This window comes from Gavia stellata, chromosome 2 (assembly GCF_030936135.1).
Source record: "Gavia stellata isolate bGavSte3 chromosome 2, bGavSte3.hap2, whole genome shotgun sequence".
Taxonomy (NCBI): Eukaryota; Metazoa; Chordata; class Aves; order Gaviiformes; family Gaviidae; genus Gavia; species Gavia stellata.
The window spans coordinates 31,954,291-31,972,476 of NC_082595.1; the positions used below are offsets into that span (position 1 = coordinate 31,954,291).

Below are 18,186 nucleotides of genomic sequence, written 5' to 3' on the forward strand. Positions count from 1 at the left end.
CTGTCGTCCCGCCACGCCATCTTGAGATCCCTGCCGCCCCCCCCGTCAAGTCCGTTGCCATCTGCAGGGCCGCTCGGAGCCCTCCAGGGGGCGCTGCCGCGGCGGCGGGCGGCCCCTGCGCCTCTCTTGGCGCACGCTCTGGCCTGCCCTGACGGTGCCGTGCTGGCGGAGGAGGCGTTGCTGTGGCAGCGGCGGGTCCTGCCGCCGCGTTGGGCCTGGAGGGCCGGTGCCGGTGCCGGTCATGGAGGCAAAGAAGATGAACCTGCCGCGGGGCCCCGAGAACCTCTGCTTTGACAAGGACGAGTTCATGAAGGTGGGTGGGTGCTGCCGAGGCAGGCGGGCTGCGGAAGGGCGCTGTGGGCCCGGGGTGCCCCGTGGGGCCTCCTGAGGCGGGGTGCGGCGGGTTCCCAGGCGGGTGAGAGGGGCCTGGAACCTTGGTCTGGGTCTTTTAACTCCGCCACGGCTCTTTCCCCGGGCTGAGGCCCCCAGAGCAGCGCTGAGTGTGTCGCTGAAAGGGGGACCCGGGCCGTTTGCGAAGCCAGGCGGCTTGCACCTCTGCAGTTGTATCCAAGCAGGGGTTGCATCTAAGTCTGAAACGGAGTCTGAGCAGCGGAGCAGGGGGGGCTGCCCGGGGAGAGAGCCGGCAGGTTTGCAAACGGGTGATGTGAGTGCCTCTGTCCCGGGCCGGGGCCGGGGCCGGGTGGTGCAGCTCACCTCCTCGGGCAGACCCGAGTCATACTTTCTTCAAGTCGTACTCTGCGTGCTTTGAAGCCAAATACCCAGATAGACTGATAACCAGCATTCAGGCCTCCTTGCGTAGAGAGCTTAAAGTAGTTCTTAATACTGTATTTCGATTTTTGTTTGGGGTTTTTGTTTGTTTGTTTTAAGTGTATGCAGGGAATATACAGCCTTGTATTTTGGAGAGTTAGTCTTTCGGTACTCTGACCCACAACATTGTGCGCTTTTGAGATTAAAGACTGAGGCTTTGGAACATTGGAAACTACTCCATTAAGGAGATTTTTTTGCACACACCCCCCCCCCCCGGTACTTCAGTTTGGTCAGCTCACTGGCCTATGGAATACTTTATTTTGGAGGTGGGATGAGTTGCTGGTTTGAACTTTTTACTTACAGCCTTCTCTCTTTCCTGTTTCATTTTCAGCCGGATTTTGATGTTGATCACTTTGTATCAGACTGCAGGAAACGCGTGCAGTTGGAAGAGCTGAGAGAGGATCTGGAGCTCTATTACAAGCTCCTTAAAACTGCCATGGTAGAACTCATAAATAAGGACTATGCAGATTTTGTTAATCTCTCAACAAATCTAGTAAGTCTTACTAAGTTGTATGTTTTCGTGTGGTTTTTATTTTTCATATGAAAAGTATGTGGCTTGTATTTTGCCATTATTAGATTTAAAACATCTTAACTGTGACCCCTTGCACTGAGAGAAACTGAAAGACCCTTATTGTAGAATGTAGCTACTGTACAGAATTGCTGTTGGCCCATAATAAATGTTTAAGTAGATACGTTTTGTCCTAAAAAAATCAATTCATTAGGAAGTTAGACTGAAAGCAAACTTTTTTAAAAACTGCTAGTAGTTGAAAAATCGAAGGAAATAAATCAAAAATGATCAGAGGGCTGGAGCACCTCTTCTATTATGAAGACAGGCTGAGAGAGTTGGGCTTGTTCAGCCTGGAGAAGAGAAGGCTCTGGGGAGACCTTATTGCAGCCTTTCAGTACTTAAAGGGGGCTTATAAGAAAGATGGGAACAAACTTTTTAGTAGGTCATGTTGCAATAGGACAAGGGGTAATGGTTTTAAACTGAAAGAGAGTACGTTTAGACTAGATATAAGGAAGAAATTTTTTACAATGAGGGTGGTGAAACACTGGAACAGGTTGCCCAAAGAGGTGGTAGATGCCCCATCCCTGGAAACATTCAAGGTCAGGTTGAATGGGGCTATAAGCAACCTGATCTAGTTGAAGATGTCCCTGCTTACTGCAGGGATGTTGGACTAGATGACCTTTAAAGGTCCCCTCCAACCAAAACTATTCTATGATTCTAAAATTGAATAGCAAACATACAAATAAGGCCATTCTGAGGGATTCTTTTGGGAATCTTTAAATTTACTACACAGTCATATATTGACTTAAAAAAACCCAACCCACTTGACTGAGAATTTTAATAATTTTCATATTAAAGTGTCTTGTTCACTGTGTATCCTACTCATTTACTCTAGTTCATCCAGGTTCCAATTATATAGGTTCAAAGAGTGAGATTTAACATTTTTATTGGAAGAAAACTTCCATAGGTCAAAGTTTTCTTTCATTTTTGGCTTTGTGTAACAAGCAGTCTGAAATCTTTATCCCTGTATTTGAGGTAACGTATTTTTGCATTGAATTTAAAACTGGAAACTATAAAGGGAGGTATAATTTCTCAGTTCTCTTTTAGTATCTGTAAAATGATAGACTTTGTCAGTAATTCACATATGTACTTATCAAAAAAGTCATAAATGTTTTTATGGTAATTTCTTTAGGTTGGCATGGATAAGGCCCTTAATCAGCTTTCAGTACCCTTGGGACAGTTAAAGGAAGAAGTTATGGTATGCTCAGAACAATCATTATACACAGCTTGGTAAAATTCAGCTCACTTTCATATGATATATAGAATGTCTTTTATTCATGTTAATAATTATTAAGATAAACTTCTCTTTGAAAATCGACTTCTTAGAGCCGGGCATGTTTTCAAGCAGTTGTAGTAGCAGTAAACTTACATTTTCTATAGTGCCTTTTAATGAAGAGATTAAGGATTTCTTAAATGTGATAAATGAATGGACTCTTGCAAGACAAGTATAAGGCGAAATATTGAACTGTTTTATTATTGAGTAACTTAAAGATGGTAGTAAATAAATCAGATGCAACACAGTCCCAGTAAGGACTTTTTTTGCTCAGTCCTGTGGTTTAACCATAAAAGATCACTCTCTTGAAGGTTGGTCTTATTCTGGCTCTTCCACAGTGACTTGGTATGTAGTGAAGGGCAATTTTTGTTCATCTTGGCAGCTGGTTCAAAGGGATGTTTGCTGCATAAATGTGCCTTCAAAATATTTTAGCCTTGATGTCTGAAACAGAAAATAGGTTCACAGTTAGCATAGAGAAGTATTTATTATGTAAAAAATGCTACTTAAATCTGATTTATAACTTCAGTTTCAAGACATAAAATCATACTGGTTTTATTGCTTATTTCTGGGTGAAAGGTGGTTTGTTCTCTGTAAGGTACTAAAAGAATGCTTCTTGTGGAAATAATGATATTTGTGGTGGCAGTACTTGAGGAGCAGGTTATACTTTCAGTTAGTCTTATTTCTGGTATTTTTCACTTAGAGGGCAGTTGATGTACTGTAGCTTTTATTTGTCCTATATTCTTATTAATCTGTCTCCTGTTTTAAGTTTAGATTTTTGAGTTAAGGTTTTTTAAACCTTAACTGGGAAGCCAGCTTTTCATACTGACTTTCTCTCTCACAGAGTCTGAAGTCATGTGTCAGTGAAGGAATTCAAGCAGTAGATGACCGAATGACTAAACAGGAAGATATTAGAAGAAAAAAGGTACAACAGACAAATTGTTACCTTGGGAAGATCCTCATTAGGGCAACTTTTGTTTTTGTTATTAACCCAGAGAAAATGAGATTTAAAAAGTTTTGGGCTGTCTAGATGCACACTGTGCATGATTTTGCACTTGTAAAAATAGTGATTGAAGTTTTGCTTGACAGGCTACATTTTTACAGTGTCTAGTTGATCATAAATGTTTATTTTATTTGCCAAAAACATCTGTGTTTGGTTTGGTTGGCTTTTTTTAATTACAGTTACTCATGTTTCTGCTTGTAGTAGTATATAAACTTTATTATTATGAATGTAATTGAAATACAGCAGTTTAATATCTATATGAGTGGGAGGAACTAACATTTGTCTTTGTGTTTAGCTTGGTAAAAATCGAATAAGAACAGCTGTTATACATCTATGACAAACAGTTTGTGAGGTTTTATAGACTTATGTGACCAGTACTTCAACTGAGACATGACTCAATTATTAAGATAGAGAAGAACTTAACACCAGCAAAAAAAAAAAAAAACCCAACAAAAAAAAACCCAACAAAAAAAAACCAAACCAAAAAAACCCCATCCAAAATATCTTCAGGATTCTTGGGTGAATTGGGATTAGGGTCAGACATGAAAAATCTTTCTTTGATTACAGATGTGTGTCCTGAGACTTATTCATGTTATTCAGTCTGTTGAGAAAATTGAGAAGATTCTGCATTCCCAAGGCACTAAAGAATTGTCCTCATTAGAGGGAAGCAGGTAAAAAATATGTAAATGTTCAGTTTTGGTATTGGTGTAGATGAATTTACAAACATTAGGGTATATCTTTGGCAATGTAACTCTGATGGAATAAGTGATTGTTATTTTAGTATTTTCTCAGGTTTAGTTTTCTGCAAACCGGTCATTCACAGAATATGTAACTCAGCCTCCAAAGTTCTTTCAGTAAACGTGTGCTTTTTGAAGTTTGCATGCAATAATTTTTTTTTTCTTGGAAGTCACTAATCCTGTCATGTCTGAAATACTCTCTACAGTACAGTTTATTTCAATATAATTTGGAAGTAAAATGGGAAATAGCTTTTCTTGTTTTCCCTGCATACGTATAACTGCAAGGACTGCTGCAAGAATAGTCTGAGGCAGGCAAGCCACACATGTAGTACTTCTGGTAGAAGAACAGTTTGTGACAAATTCCAGTCAGACTCACAAGCTTTGGTTTTTAACAACTTCATGGAAAGTGTCTTCTCCCTCTGCCTTTGCTGAGGGATGGAAGATGTCTTTCAGCCTGTTTTGGAACTAATGTACCAGCTATGCACTTGAAATAATTGACTGGGATGGAAGTGCAAATTATGCAGGAGGAAAAAGGCAATTTCATGAACCTGTTTGAATGTGAGACTATCTCCTCAGTTTAGTTCACTGAATCACATGGTAACGAGTTGGGGGAGACAGACAGAACAATAGGTTGATACCTAGAGGGACAAAGGTTATGCAAATGTTTTCAGTCAGGGTAAGGCACTTTGCAGAATCATGTTTCAAAGCAAGATTGTACTCAAGTGGCTGAAAATTTGGCTAATTATATAGACCTGAGAAGGGCAGGACTGTTTCTGTAGAGATAGCTGTCATTAGTTTTACCACATGACAGAAAAGGGGAATAAGAAACAAATCTGGATGGTGAAAAGCACTTGGCTGCAGTATGAGCTGTAAGGCTGCCTTTTCATGTGACAATAAGCAGCACTACCGTATAGAAAACAGTGCTTCATACTGCTGAAGCAGCTTCTTATGTTCCTCTCAGCTTCTGCTTCACCCACTTCTTATCTTAGTAGCTCCAAAACAACTCTAATCATGTAGTCTGTTTCAGATTACTATTGCATAATTGCATTAATTGTAGTAGTACCTATCAGAATTCCAAATATTTAGATTAAACCACAAAAATTGGGGGAGAGCTTTATCTATCTGCTGCAGATTAAGTGAGTTGATTTGAAAGGATCTAACTGTGTATTCTCATTTTTGTATCATCTCTCTTCTAGCCCACTTTTAACTGGACAGGTTTTAGAGAGAATTGCCGCAGAATTTAATCAACTACAATTTCATGCAGTACAAAGCAAAGGAATGCCCCTTTTGGACAAAGTGAGACCAGTAAGTATTGCACGATAGTGAGCTTAACGCTTGCAGGATCAAGCAAAACCAATATAATTGGAAGACAAATGCCTGTTTCCACAGAGTTTTATTGAATTAATTTATGGGGGAAAATGAGTTTCAAGAGGTCATTTTTATCAGTTGACTAGAAATATTGCTTCTCCTGAGGGTTTATGCTTTGTTTGCTAAATTCTTTAGGATAAATTACTTAGAATAAGAGTAGGAAATACAACCGACATTTTTGTCAGCCTAATGTATCTTGCAGTTTGTCTGCTTGCTGATATTGAGGCCTAGTTCTAGAGGTTTATATTGGTTTTGTTAGCTGCCGAGTACAGACCAGAATATAAATGGAATGTGCCTACAGAGTGGCTGGCTTGAATATATTCAACTTTGTCTTCTGGTGCAATTTGTTGCCTAACTGTGGCTGTTCAGGCTGGTAGGTTAATCTCCCTAATATCCTCTTTGTAGCAACTGTCTACTCTAAAAGATGAATTGACTTTTTTTTTCTTCTGTCTATTCATTGGAGAGGGAACAAATGAAGACTGGTGCTTAAAGGTAGATAGTATGAATGATGTGAATATGGAGATGAGTAATGCTTTAAGCTGATTAGCATGGAGCTAACATTCTTGATGGCTTTCGAGCTAGTGAGGTAGTTCATAGTTCCAGTTTTTCACTATGTATGTCTATTGGCAGTATAAACATGTTTCAGCTCAAGACTTCCATAGTACCATGTCGATTCATGAGCAGCTTACAAGACTGTTCTGGCCACTGAGTTATCAAACATGAATAGCAACAGAAGTGTGAGCAACAGGGTAGCATTTGTAGTGGGACAACCTTTGTGACTTTGTCATGTGGCTTCCTTAATGATGCTTGCCAGGCCTTCTGTCCTGTACCCATTGTTGCTAAGCAATGAGTAGGATCTAGTGGAAGAGGTGTTGCAGGAGATGAGGAGAAATGGTTAGCAAATGGGAGAATATATGTTGACTGAAGCAGCTGTTTGGCAGAAGCCAGAAGGAATCTAATGGCATGTCTTCCCCCCCCGCCCCCAGTGTCACTCAATGTCTTTGGTTTGGAATAATTTGGCAAGTAGTGCTGGGAACATGCTATCGTTTTAGGTTTTGACAGTGAGGGGTAAATGCCACAGTTGTTATCCCTGGTGACTTATTGTGAAGCTTTTGTGTATTATCACACATAGTGGTTCAGTTGAATAAGGAACAATTATTGACCTATTTCGTCAGGATAAAAGGGACCTTAGATAAGTTATCGCATAACTTAAAACATATAGAGGAAAATAATTGTCTTTTAACCTTATTATAATAAATACTGTGTTAAATAGCATCAGTAACCTATTAAGCTTGTGTTAATGTTCATTTAATGCTGACAGTTATCAAAACTTGTGCAACTTTCAAATGAAAATGGAAAGCTGAATTAGGTATATCTGGAAGAATTTTCTTCAGCAATGATGGCAAGGCTTTGATTTTGTTTTTTTTATTACTGTATTTTGTTTCTCTTCGTAGCGTATAGCTGGAATAACAGCTATGTTGCAGCAGTCTCTGGAAGGGCTGCTCTTGGAAGGCCTTCAAACTTCAAATGTTGATATAATACGTCACTGTCTTCGCACTTATGCAACAATTGATAAAACACGAGATGCAGAGGCATTAGTTGGTCAAGTGCTTGTAAAACCTTATATAGATGAGGTAAGATAAAATCAAGAATCCTAAGAAAATAAATTGATTTGCAAACATGCTTTTTTTCCTGTTAACCTCCAGCTTTCTTTAGTAGCTTCAAAATGCCTTTGTGGAGAGAACAGCAGAACTGTGCCCCAACACAATGTCAATTTGTTTGTTGTTGCTATTTAAAAAAAAAAAAAAGGTGGAGGAATTCTCTATCTGCCTGCCACCAATTTCAGGTTATATCCAGTTGGGATTCTTTTTCTCAGCTACATTTTTCTTGGGGTGAGGAATCCAAAAAACAAACCTTAAACCAAGCATATGACTGGAGTAAAATCCAATTTTTTCTGGACCAGGGTGCATCTGTGGGAATTGGGTCAGATCTGGGGTTTGCATTTCTTCGTGGCTGGCTCAGTAGCAGGCAAATACAGCAAAAATAGTTCTTAGTGCAATGTCCTTTTCTTCCCATTGTATGAAGAAGCAGTTTTTGCAGTTCCCAGCTGTTCCAGGACATTAGCAGGAACAGGAATAAGTGTTTGTTTGGGAAGCATTTGCTGTTGTCTGGTAGGAAAAATGTGTCAGATGGCCAGTTTCTCAATTCATGAGAAACTGATTTTATTAGTTTACATTAACAAGTTGGACCAATCACAAAGTACTGATTGAATTTTCTGAAATTAGGGGACTTTCTGCTAATTCTCTTAATGGTGCAACTTTTGCTGCTACCTGTAAAATGGCTCCTCACCTTTTTGTAGCACTGTTTGTTCTTACCACTTCTTCTGGCCTGAACAGTTGGTGACTAGTCTGCACTAATTTATTTGGTTTTGTTGTGATTGATGATAATGTAATTTCTCCAAAAAAAGCTCAGACGATGACCTGCCACAATAGTGTAACAGTCAGAAAGTCGGTCAGTTGTGCTCAATTATTCTTGTGTGTCAGCACACCTGCACTTGCCACTGAAAACATTTTTAAGGGCCTACAATTATATTATGGTAACTGTAGTTTTAAGCTTCAAGTAAAAATCTAAAAATTAATTTTAAGATATTTGAAAGTCTGCTGTGTTTGAAATGACTTGATAAAGCAGGTTTGTTACGTTTTTAATGAATGTGCCGAAGTGTTGTTGCTATAATACCAAGACTTCTTTTGACCCTTTTCATTAGTGTTTTGGGATAAAGGTCGGGTAACAATTCTATATCATTGCAGAGGATATTTGTTCCCTACTGAGATCTGAATCAGTGCCCTTTTACGATATAATTCCCAGTGCTGACTGACTGCCCTGTTGCAGGAAGTTTCCTGGGCTTTCAGTAGATTGTCAGAGTATTTCATGAATGCATTAAATTCACTGTCCTTAAAGTTGTTAAACTGGGCAAGCACCAGGGCTATAAAGTTGTTGTTATAAAACTAGTATTATGAATCTTTCAGCAGTTTTAATTTTCCTGCTCCTGTGGGAAGGAAAAACAGTAAAGTACAAGAGCTGCCTTGGCAATTGCAAATATACACTTGCTTGAATTTGTGCATGTTATAGAAGGCAACATAGATCTTCCCCTCATCGTTGCCCCTAATACATAGCACTTTTCAGTGGCTTTGAGTCCCAAGTTAGGCTGTTGATGTATCTTTCCCTTTGCTGTCAAGATTTTCTTTTACTGCTATTACTCTTTAAATTGAGATATTTAATATTAAACATTCTCTTTGCTCAGTAAACCATGAGAGGCATGTTTTGATGCGAGGTACTCTTTTCTGCTTTCAGGATATTTAAAACAGTTTGTTCTCTGCTGGTATTTCACAAAAAATGAGACCGCTTATAGTATAGAGTTAACACTTTTATTAAGACCTATGAAAGCAATGTGAATATTGTTTCTAAAAGTATTGAATATGTTTCTGTAGGCAATAATACAGTTGCTTTTTCTTAACACTGATGTGCCTTTCTGAACATAAATGCAGAAGTGACCTTAAGGTATTTGCTTCCTTTTTTCCATTTAGTGGCCATTTGCCATGGTGTTCCCAACCAAGGCAAGTGAAGAGTTAATCTGTATAACTTTTGCTGAAGGAGTTGTTCTTCTAAATCAAGATAGGGAAAAGAAATTACCTTTTTTTCACTCAGTAATGTCTTCAGCAGCCAAGAGATGGAATTGTTACCTTTCCCTTCCCTGCGAAAGAATAGTATGTCTGATAACACCCGAGCTATATGTCATTGTCAGTAGCATGTTTCTTTTCTGCTGTTGGAAAGGACACATTTAAAATTATTCTGGTTTTACTTCATATGCATGCAGATTTACAAACCAAAGCCAGGTCCTGGCTTTTGGATGGGAGAGGGAGTCGAATGGTGGTGGCCTCTCCCCTTACGGACAGACTTCCTTTGGGTGCTTGCTAATACTGTAGCAACTGCTACAGTGGGGGACAGGTCGTCTTCCCCTCTCAGTTTTCTCAGTATCTAATCTTTCCCCACTTCTGCACCGTTCTGCTTGTTTATGTAGCAAGAGGCAAAAGTGTTCAGACAGATGGAAGAATACCAAGAAATACAAGCTATTGCTCTTTTTCTGTATTGTCCAACTACTGTCTGCCTTCTCTTTATGGCAGAGATTATTCCTCTTCGCTGAATATGAGGTACTGTCCTGACAAACTGCTTTGCTAGCTGTGTTAAAGGCTTAGCATTTTCACAGAAGATTCTTGGCTGTTGGCTTACCTGCCTTTGGGATTGGACCAACAGGCTCTAGATTTAGAATAAATTTTGACTTTATTCTGAGGTTTGATTAGCTTTTGCCAGTCACCCATTTAACTTCATAGACTGCTTCAGGGAACAGTGATGTGTGCAGTGGGTGGGGAGCCAGACGTGGTGGCTAACATTTAAAAGCAAGGAGCTCATTCTCATTCTTGTGGCCAGTCTTGCCAGTTAGAGTGCTGCGTTAAAGGAAGTAAAAATTCAAGATGGCAAGGTATAGTTGGAAACTATAATATAAAACAGTGATATAGTGACTATCCCAATATTTAGGGTTATAGTGTTAGGAGGTTTGAGTGAGTATACTATGAGTCTTGCATTACGGTATTTCCTGTTCACTTTTATGACATTTAACATTGAACTCTTCCTGGCAGGTGATTGTGGAACAGTATGTTCAATCTCATCCTAATGGCCTTCAGGCTATGTACAATAAACTATTGGAGTTTGTTCCTCATCATTGCCGTCTCTTGCGTGAAGTAACAGGGGGAGCTATTTCAAGGTAAATATCTTGGGGTTTCTTTTGGGTGCGCTAAAGTTACAGCAAGTATCATATACTTTTGAAATGCTTTGCATAAGTAGCTTCCATGCACAAATGACTTATCTGGCCTTTCCTGAAGATTCATAGTCAAGTTTGATTTCTCTCTAGTGTCTGTATTTTTCAAAACAAACAGTGAACACACTTTCTTGGTGCTGCAGCCCAGACCTTCAGAGGAGGGAAAGAGAATCCTGTATTTCAATAGTAGAATTGAGTACTGTTCATAATACAGTGTGTCAGATACCTTATTTTTTTGAATCTGTGAAACATGATTATGCCCTTCTCCTTGGATGAAGTGTACAACAAAGCTATTTAAAAATGTAAGTTCAAAGTTACTGGGTTGCTAGTGTATCAGAAAAGTGGGGATGATCCCCAGAGGTTTGACTGATTTATTGCAGGTACTGGAACTACAGGTTTAATTGGTTTGTGTAGTGCTTCCACTGTCTTTTCCAAAAGTGCTTTAATTCCTTATGCAATTAAATTGCCTGTTTTGAAGTTTAAATAATTCAGGTCTGCTGAATTGTATCCATTTATTCATCTGTTTGCAGGCTGGTTAATATAGTAGACTGCTGTAATTCACAGAACTATGGATGTAGCCCCTAGGGACTGCAGAGTTACTTTTCTAATTAGTCATCCATTGCTTAGCTTTTTATGACTCCTAAATTTTACTAACATTTCAATTCTTTTAATCCCTCGGCAAATTTTAATCTTGCTTCTTAATAATGGAATGTTTCTACTTTGTACTGTGGTGTACTGAACTGGAATTACTGAACTGGAATTAAATGCTCGTATCTCTTCTGCTCTCAGTTCCTAAATTTTCATAATCAAGGTAGCTTTTAATATTTTGCTTCAAAGCACAATACCATGTGCTGGAACAATGATGAAAAAGTTCTGCTTCTTTCCATTGCATTGGTCACATTACTCCTACTTGGTACCTCTTTGAAGTTTGGAGCTGTTAAAACTTGAAATACACAAGTAAGAATAGGAGTTCTCAGCTGAAATGTACTCATTTTCCAGAACACGCTTGCAAATATGTAACTGATAAAATTTTAAAACACTTCGAGAATTATAAAAAATACCTTGCATTTGATGAGACTGTGGGATCAGATATGAAACCTGGAAGGAAGAAGTTTAAGGGAATCAGCATACCTACGTAAAAAAAACTTAATTGTGTTTTGTCTAATGCAGTGCATGTCCTCTTAGTTATCCCTACCTCCAAATAGAAGCCTGGTGGTAAAATATAACCATGGAATAATTGCAATTTTATTTCAGTGAAAAAGCAGATATTGTTCCTGGATATGATTTCTTAGTGAATTCAGTGTGGCCAGAAATAGTACATGGTTTAGAAGAGAGATTGCCATCACTGTTTAACCCTGGAAACCCAGATGTGTTTCATGAGGTAATTAATTTTAATTTTTTCCATTTGTGATTCCTTTGACATACACAAGAAATGAATGAGTCATGTTCTCTAGCTTTTTTCCCTGCTGCTTTTGTGTAAAATCATGTTGTTGGCATGGCACAGAAGAAGAGGTTATCTCAAATCACTTGGTTTAATTTTCATAGTAATTAATTATTCCCTCAAGTTTGTCAGGAAAGCTCGTACAGAAGTTACTGGAAGCCATTTAGTCATGTGAGTTTGAGCTTAGTATTTGTTTTAGGAGTAGATGTTCTTTCTTAGTTGTACAATTGCAACATAAATGAAGGCAGGAGTGAACAACTCCAATGTTCACTGAAGACTGGGACTTCTGTATAGGAAGGGCTGTCATGTTAATTAAATACCTGGATTACAACTTGCCCTATACTACGGGAAGGTTAAAAAAATTCACTTGCTCATTTTAGCTTTTGCTGTCTTTCAGTACTCAGTAATCACAACTACTACAGTTGTGATTCGAAACACAAGTTAACTAAAAGAAATAAAAATACTTGGAGGCAGTGTGATAAGGTTTAGAAGATAAAAGAAGTATTTTTTCTGATATCGCAACCAATTATGAAGGAAGCTTATGTTACAAAATGAATTTAAAGTACTTGTATTTTCATCATTGGTAGTGCTGCTCTGCCTCTAAAAGATCATCTTTTACTAATGTTGAAACAGATTTCTTGGTCTAGTATGAAGATTGGCTCTGGCAGTACTTTATTACTATGTCACAAGTAGAAAATATGAACTTTCTGCTTTTCGTCATGTTCTGTCTGTATTTAATCATGATTGCTGAAATATTTGGATTTTTTTTTTCCTTGCAGCTTGACTTATGGTTAATGTGAAACCTTTTATTTTCAAGATGGAGATGGCAGGCAATGATAAATTGTCTGAAGAAGGCATAGTAGGCAGATCAGGACAAATGACTTGGGGAAATGTTGGATTGCTGGTGGAGGTTTATAAGGCAAATGATTCTTCCTGTGTTCATGCAAAACTGCCTTTACTAAATACTTAAATTTTTCTTGGAATTTTAGATCTCCTTCATACAGATACATTGAATAATTGAAGGCAGGCAGGCATGACAGTGAATGTTTTCAGGGCTGGCTCTGAATAAGAAGCAAATTAAATGGATGTTGAAGAAAGTTGTGGTAATGCCATGCAAATGATACTATACAGTGTTCCCCCTCCCCTGTGAGAATATTTAGTTCCGCATAAAGTTTCAAGTTTTCACCTAATGCCCTGCATACTGCAAACTGTGAGACGTGCTGGGCTTTTGTCTTCTGTGCTGCTTGGTTTACGGAAGAATGCATTTCATCTTCAGAAGTTCTGGATTTGCTGTTTTAAATGAATTATTTTAAAAAGGCTATCATCTTGTATTAAGCTCATACTGACCAACAGTGACATTGTGTTTATTTAAAAAAACCAAACAAACCGAAAAAAACCCCCAAAAACATAAAAACCCAACACTGCCCCATGACTTTCAAGTAAATCATGTATTAAGTCGAAAGTACTTTCCAGACTGCTTCTGACTACTTAAGTGACTCAGAGTCAAAATCATTACAATATTTTATCTAAAAATCGATATGAAGTTGAAATGCCAAGTGTAAAAATGCTATTATGTCTATCTAAAGACTAATAAGAGTATTTCTGAATTAAGGGGGGGGGAACCCTTTAAAATTGTTTCTGCACTGCTGATGATCCAAGTAATGCAATACAGATTTTAGACAGTTATCTTCTATCTCTATTTTCTAGGTTGATAGAAATGCAGAAAAGTCTTTTTCTCCAGGTTTGTTTGCATATGTATATATGTATAGGTTTAGTGCTGAAAAGTTTGACTATGCAGTATTATCTGTTAGGCAATTTTTAGATGTAGAGGAGGGGAATGGAAAAATACATTTTTCTAAATCCTGTAAAAATCTGACTGGCAGTGTTAAGCATGTATGTTAAAATAACTATTAACTTGTGCAGAGTTTTGGGGGTTTTTTTAAGTGTTTCTGGTTGTTGTGCCCTTATTTCTGAGTCAGATTTGTAGATTTACAGGCATTTGAAAAGAATACTTCTTTTATCTCTAAACTTTCCTTTGAGACTGTTAAGTTTAGATTCCTCTGTTTGAAAATTGCTTCATTTTGTTTCCCACTTTAGCTTCTCTTAAATAATTGTGCAGTCAACAATCCAATCCTAGAAGCTGAAATGGGAAACAATCTTGCCGTTAGTTCCCTCTTTTGGATATGATGTTATCGATAACTGGATAAATGTCTCTTGAATTGTCTTCTATTTTGAAAGTGTTAAGTCTTTTCAGAGTGTTGGCTTTCTGGGCTGCAAGTGCACATTGCTGGCTTATGTCCACTTTTTCATCCACAAGTACCCCCAAGGCCTTCTCTGCAGGGCTGCTCTCAATCCCTTCATCCCCCAGCCTGTATTGATACCAGGGGTTTTCCTGACCCAGGTGCAGGACCTTGCACTTGGCCTTGTTGAACCTCATGAAGTTCATATGGGCGCACTTCTTGAGCTTGTCCAGGTCCCTGTGGATGGCATCCTGTCCCTCAGGTGTGCCAACCACACCACTTAGCTTGGTGTTGTCTGCAAACTTGCTGAGGGTGAGCTCGATCCCACTGTCTTTGTCACTGATGAAGATATTAAATGGTACTGGTCCCAATACAGACCCCTGCGGGACACCACTTGTCACTGATCTCCATCTGGACATTGAGCCGTTGACCACTACCCTCTGGATGTGACCATCCAACCAATTCCTCATCCACCAAACAGTCCACCCATCAAATCCATATCTCTCCAATCTAGAGAGAAGGATGTTGTGGGGGACTGTGTCAAAGGCCTTACAGAAGTCCAGATAGATGACATCTGTAGCTCTTCCCTTGTCCATTGATGTAGTCACTCCACTAGGCCGCTAGGTTGGTCAGGCAGGACTTGCCTTTGGTGAAGCCATGCTAGCTGCCTCGAATCACCTTCCAGCACGTGTCCTGTGGTCGCAGGAGAGTTTCTGAGAGCAGAACCTGTAAGCAGCAACTCGGGGGCTTCTGAGAATGTTTTACAGCTTCATAAGAGGCAAAATCACATCACTCACATAGTACTCTGGATTGTGATAAAAGCCTGGCTGCTACAGCCCTGCTGTGGCTTTTACTGCAATGAAGTCAGAAGCACTGAGAGATTCAGTCAGGCTTATTTCATTAATTCAGCAGTGGCTTAATGAGCATGTATGATAGGTTTTATGGCTGTTTTCTATTTTTTTTTTTTTTACAGAACAAACTTGCACATAAGCCAAACTGTTTTTCATTGCAGAGGTAGATTTTAACTGTAGCTATATTTTGATTTTAAATTGATTTTTAAATTGATTTACATAACCTTTGTGTTCTGTTAGCAACGTCTGTTTTGTGTGAAATAACATTTTTATGTGCTGTTTTGCTTCTGATTTTCTCTTAAGTGTTTGGCTTTCTGCTTTGTGTATGATTTAATTTATTATTTCATTATTCTCAGGGTGTTAATAAGTTACTGTTGAGAGTAAGCCCACAGTGCATTTGAGGATTAATGTAATTTCTCTTTGCTTGCAACTGACTTAATACTATTTGTAAACATCTTATTACAAGTACACATGGGATGAAGTTAGTTTATCTGAAATTGTTTGAAGTTCTTCTGCAAATATTTGGTATTTGCAAAACATAATTTTAAGGAAACAGTTCTAGAAATTCCTGTAATACAGGTCCTATGTAAAAAAAAAAAAACCACCATGCTTTCATTCTCATGTGTGCTTGGTTATGTGTACTTCTGGGTTTTGTTCCTGATTATTTCTATTTGTTGAATCCCTTTATCTCCTGCAACTGACTCCGTTCTTAGTGCTGTGCTGCACTGTTGTTCCACCCCAGTAATGCAGCTCAGAAATACTGATGCATCTCTCTGATCAATTCATAGAATCATAGAATGGTTTGGGTTGGAAGGGACGTAAAGATCATCTTGTTCCAACCCCTCTGCCGTGGGCAGGGACACCTTCCACTAGACCAGATTGCTCAAAGCCCCATCCAACCCCATCCATCTGCTTCTTCAGGGTACTTGAACAGTTTTATGCTTTTTAGAAGTCTCCTGCACTAGGTTTTCTTATCACAGAGTAACACCTACTAGTTAATTGGTTTTGGTTTCACTGCAATCCAGCATTTTAGCCTTATATGTTTAGGTGATGGAGGCAGTGTCAGCCCATTCTGAACCTCGAGCTTAACAAGAGTGTGATAGAAGAGTTCTGCTGAATGGGTGGTGGCCTTCCTTGTTTGCTGGGACCCTGGGCATGACCAGAATGCTCATTCTCTTTCTGCAGAAGTACACTACTAGTATGGATTTTGTACGCAAATTTGAACGACAATGCGGCTCCCAGGCCAGCGTCAAACGGTTAAGATCTCATCCCTCTTACCACAGCTTTAACAACAAATGGAATTTGCCTGTATATTTTCAAATACGGTTAGTATGCATTTTTTTGTTCAGTCTTTCAAAAGCAGAGTTCAGTCACAGCAAGATGATCTGGCTTAGGGTCAAATCTCCTTATTGTTGGAAGTTTCACTTGTCAACAAATCATAGTAGAAGTCAAACTAAGAATTTAATTACTAAGTCAAGTAACTGTTTCACATATTTTTCAGCAACTTAGCAAAATGACAGCTAGCTACTCTTCAATATGTACTGTGGTGGTGTTACACTGAATTTGATATGGTACTCCTAAGACTTTCAGGAACAGATCTAGATAAGTCTTGGTGTCTTGTTTCAAATTCTTTTTCTCCAGTGTCCCTGGAACTAAACTGTATGTTGAAGAATGCTACTTGTGCAAGTCCAGAAGAATACTTACCTTGAGGGAAGAAGTCTTTCTCCTTAGAAGTACAGCATTAAAGGACTTGACACCTTGTAGCTTTTCCAGATCTAGCCATGTTTCTGACAACCTTTGGTAAAGTGCTGGGTCTTCTAGCATTGGCTTCCCAAAGATTGCCCTACTATTCCCTTTTCCTGAGGAGCTAAGTAATAAGTTTTAGCTTACTTTTCCAGCAGGTCTGATGTACCTGTAGTATTACCTTTTACAGATCTTGCAGCTAGAAGAGAGCAGAGAGGCCCAAGAAAGCCCCGTTTTAATTCTAGTAATGCTAGAATTTTAATGAAAGGAGCAAAATAGAATGTAAAACCATATTTTTAGAAAGTGTAGTTTACACATCTGATTTTAGGGCTGGATAGCAAGCGTCCAGGCAAGAAAGAGAACCGTTGATGACATCTGCTATGACCTAAGTAGACCTAAGTGTGACCTAAGTGTGTGATCTCTCTTGGTCCAAAACATTCTGAGAGTATCTTAAAAAAAAAAAAAAGGAAGAAAAAAAAAAGGGGGGGGGGGGCAGTGATGGGGGATTAGAATTTCCAAAAAAAGAGGGGAGAGAGAAATTGATGTTTATTTTTAACCTGGATCACTTTAGTGGCCTTCTTTTATTGCATGATTCTATAACTGGCAATAACAGTACAACCACAGCCACAACCATAGTTTCTTTAATCCAGGATAAATCTGCATTGCGGCTGAAAAATTCCACCCAGGAATCTTAGGAGTGCTGGAGCTAATACAAGATAAGTGACAGGAGCATGGGGCTGGGAGCAGGGTCTCTTAGTGTTTTGGTGGTTCACTGCATTTTGTAAAATGATAGCCCCAGCCTGTGACATCCTGGTTTGGTTTTTTTTGCTTGCACAACTGTTCCTGCAGCTGTGTAGTAAACCAATACGAGGATCTGTTGCCTCAGGCAAAAAAAGGCTGACTCTCGACTCCAATCAATTTCTCCAAACTACTTAACTGTACAAATATTCGTGCTGGCCCAAGGGAAAGGGCAGGAGTACTCACTACAGTAGCAGTGCTGAGTGCACAGACTAAAAGTGTCCATGGAACTGTAGCCATTATAAACCTTTTAAGATGTATATTGTTAATAGGTCCATGAGTCTGCCCCTTTTGTTTGAAAGTGCAACTTTTCTAATAAGTGACTGCTTGATCAAACTTTGATACTCTTGCTCATAAAATTGAAATGTGCTTCAGCATATTCTTTCTGTTCAAAAATGTTCTTTCCCATTAGGTATTTTGAGCTCTGACTGATTAAAAAAACTTTTTTAAAAAATCATTTTCCTTT

At 38.9% G+C, this 18,186-nt stretch overlaps 1 protein-coding gene across 2 annotated transcripts in view; it reads left to right on the forward strand.

Annotated features, from left to right (window-relative positions):
• Positions 1-209: 209 nt before the first annotated feature.
• COG2 (component of oligomeric golgi complex 2) overlaps positions 210-18,186 on the forward strand; it is a 31,916-nt gene continuing 13,939 nt past the window's right edge. For both annotated transcript variants that reach the window (XM_059833269.1, XM_059833278.1), the window contains exons 1-10: positions 210-313; positions 1,160-1,321; positions 2,529-2,594; positions 3,511-3,591; positions 4,237-4,340; positions 5,603-5,711; positions 7,229-7,408; positions 10,469-10,593; positions 11,902-12,028; positions 16,365-16,504. In XM_059833269.1, the coding sequence (XP_059689252.1) occupies positions 242-313; positions 1,160-1,321; positions 2,529-2,594; positions 3,511-3,591; positions 4,237-4,340; positions 5,603-5,711; positions 7,229-7,408; positions 10,469-10,593; positions 11,902-12,028; positions 16,365-16,504 (1,166 nt within the window). In that variant the 5' untranslated portion in view covers positions 210-241. The remainder of the gene's footprint in view (positions 314-1,159; positions 1,322-2,528; positions 2,595-3,510; positions 3,592-4,236; positions 4,341-5,602; positions 5,712-7,228; positions 7,409-10,468; positions 10,594-11,901; positions 12,029-16,364; positions 16,505-18,186) is intronic.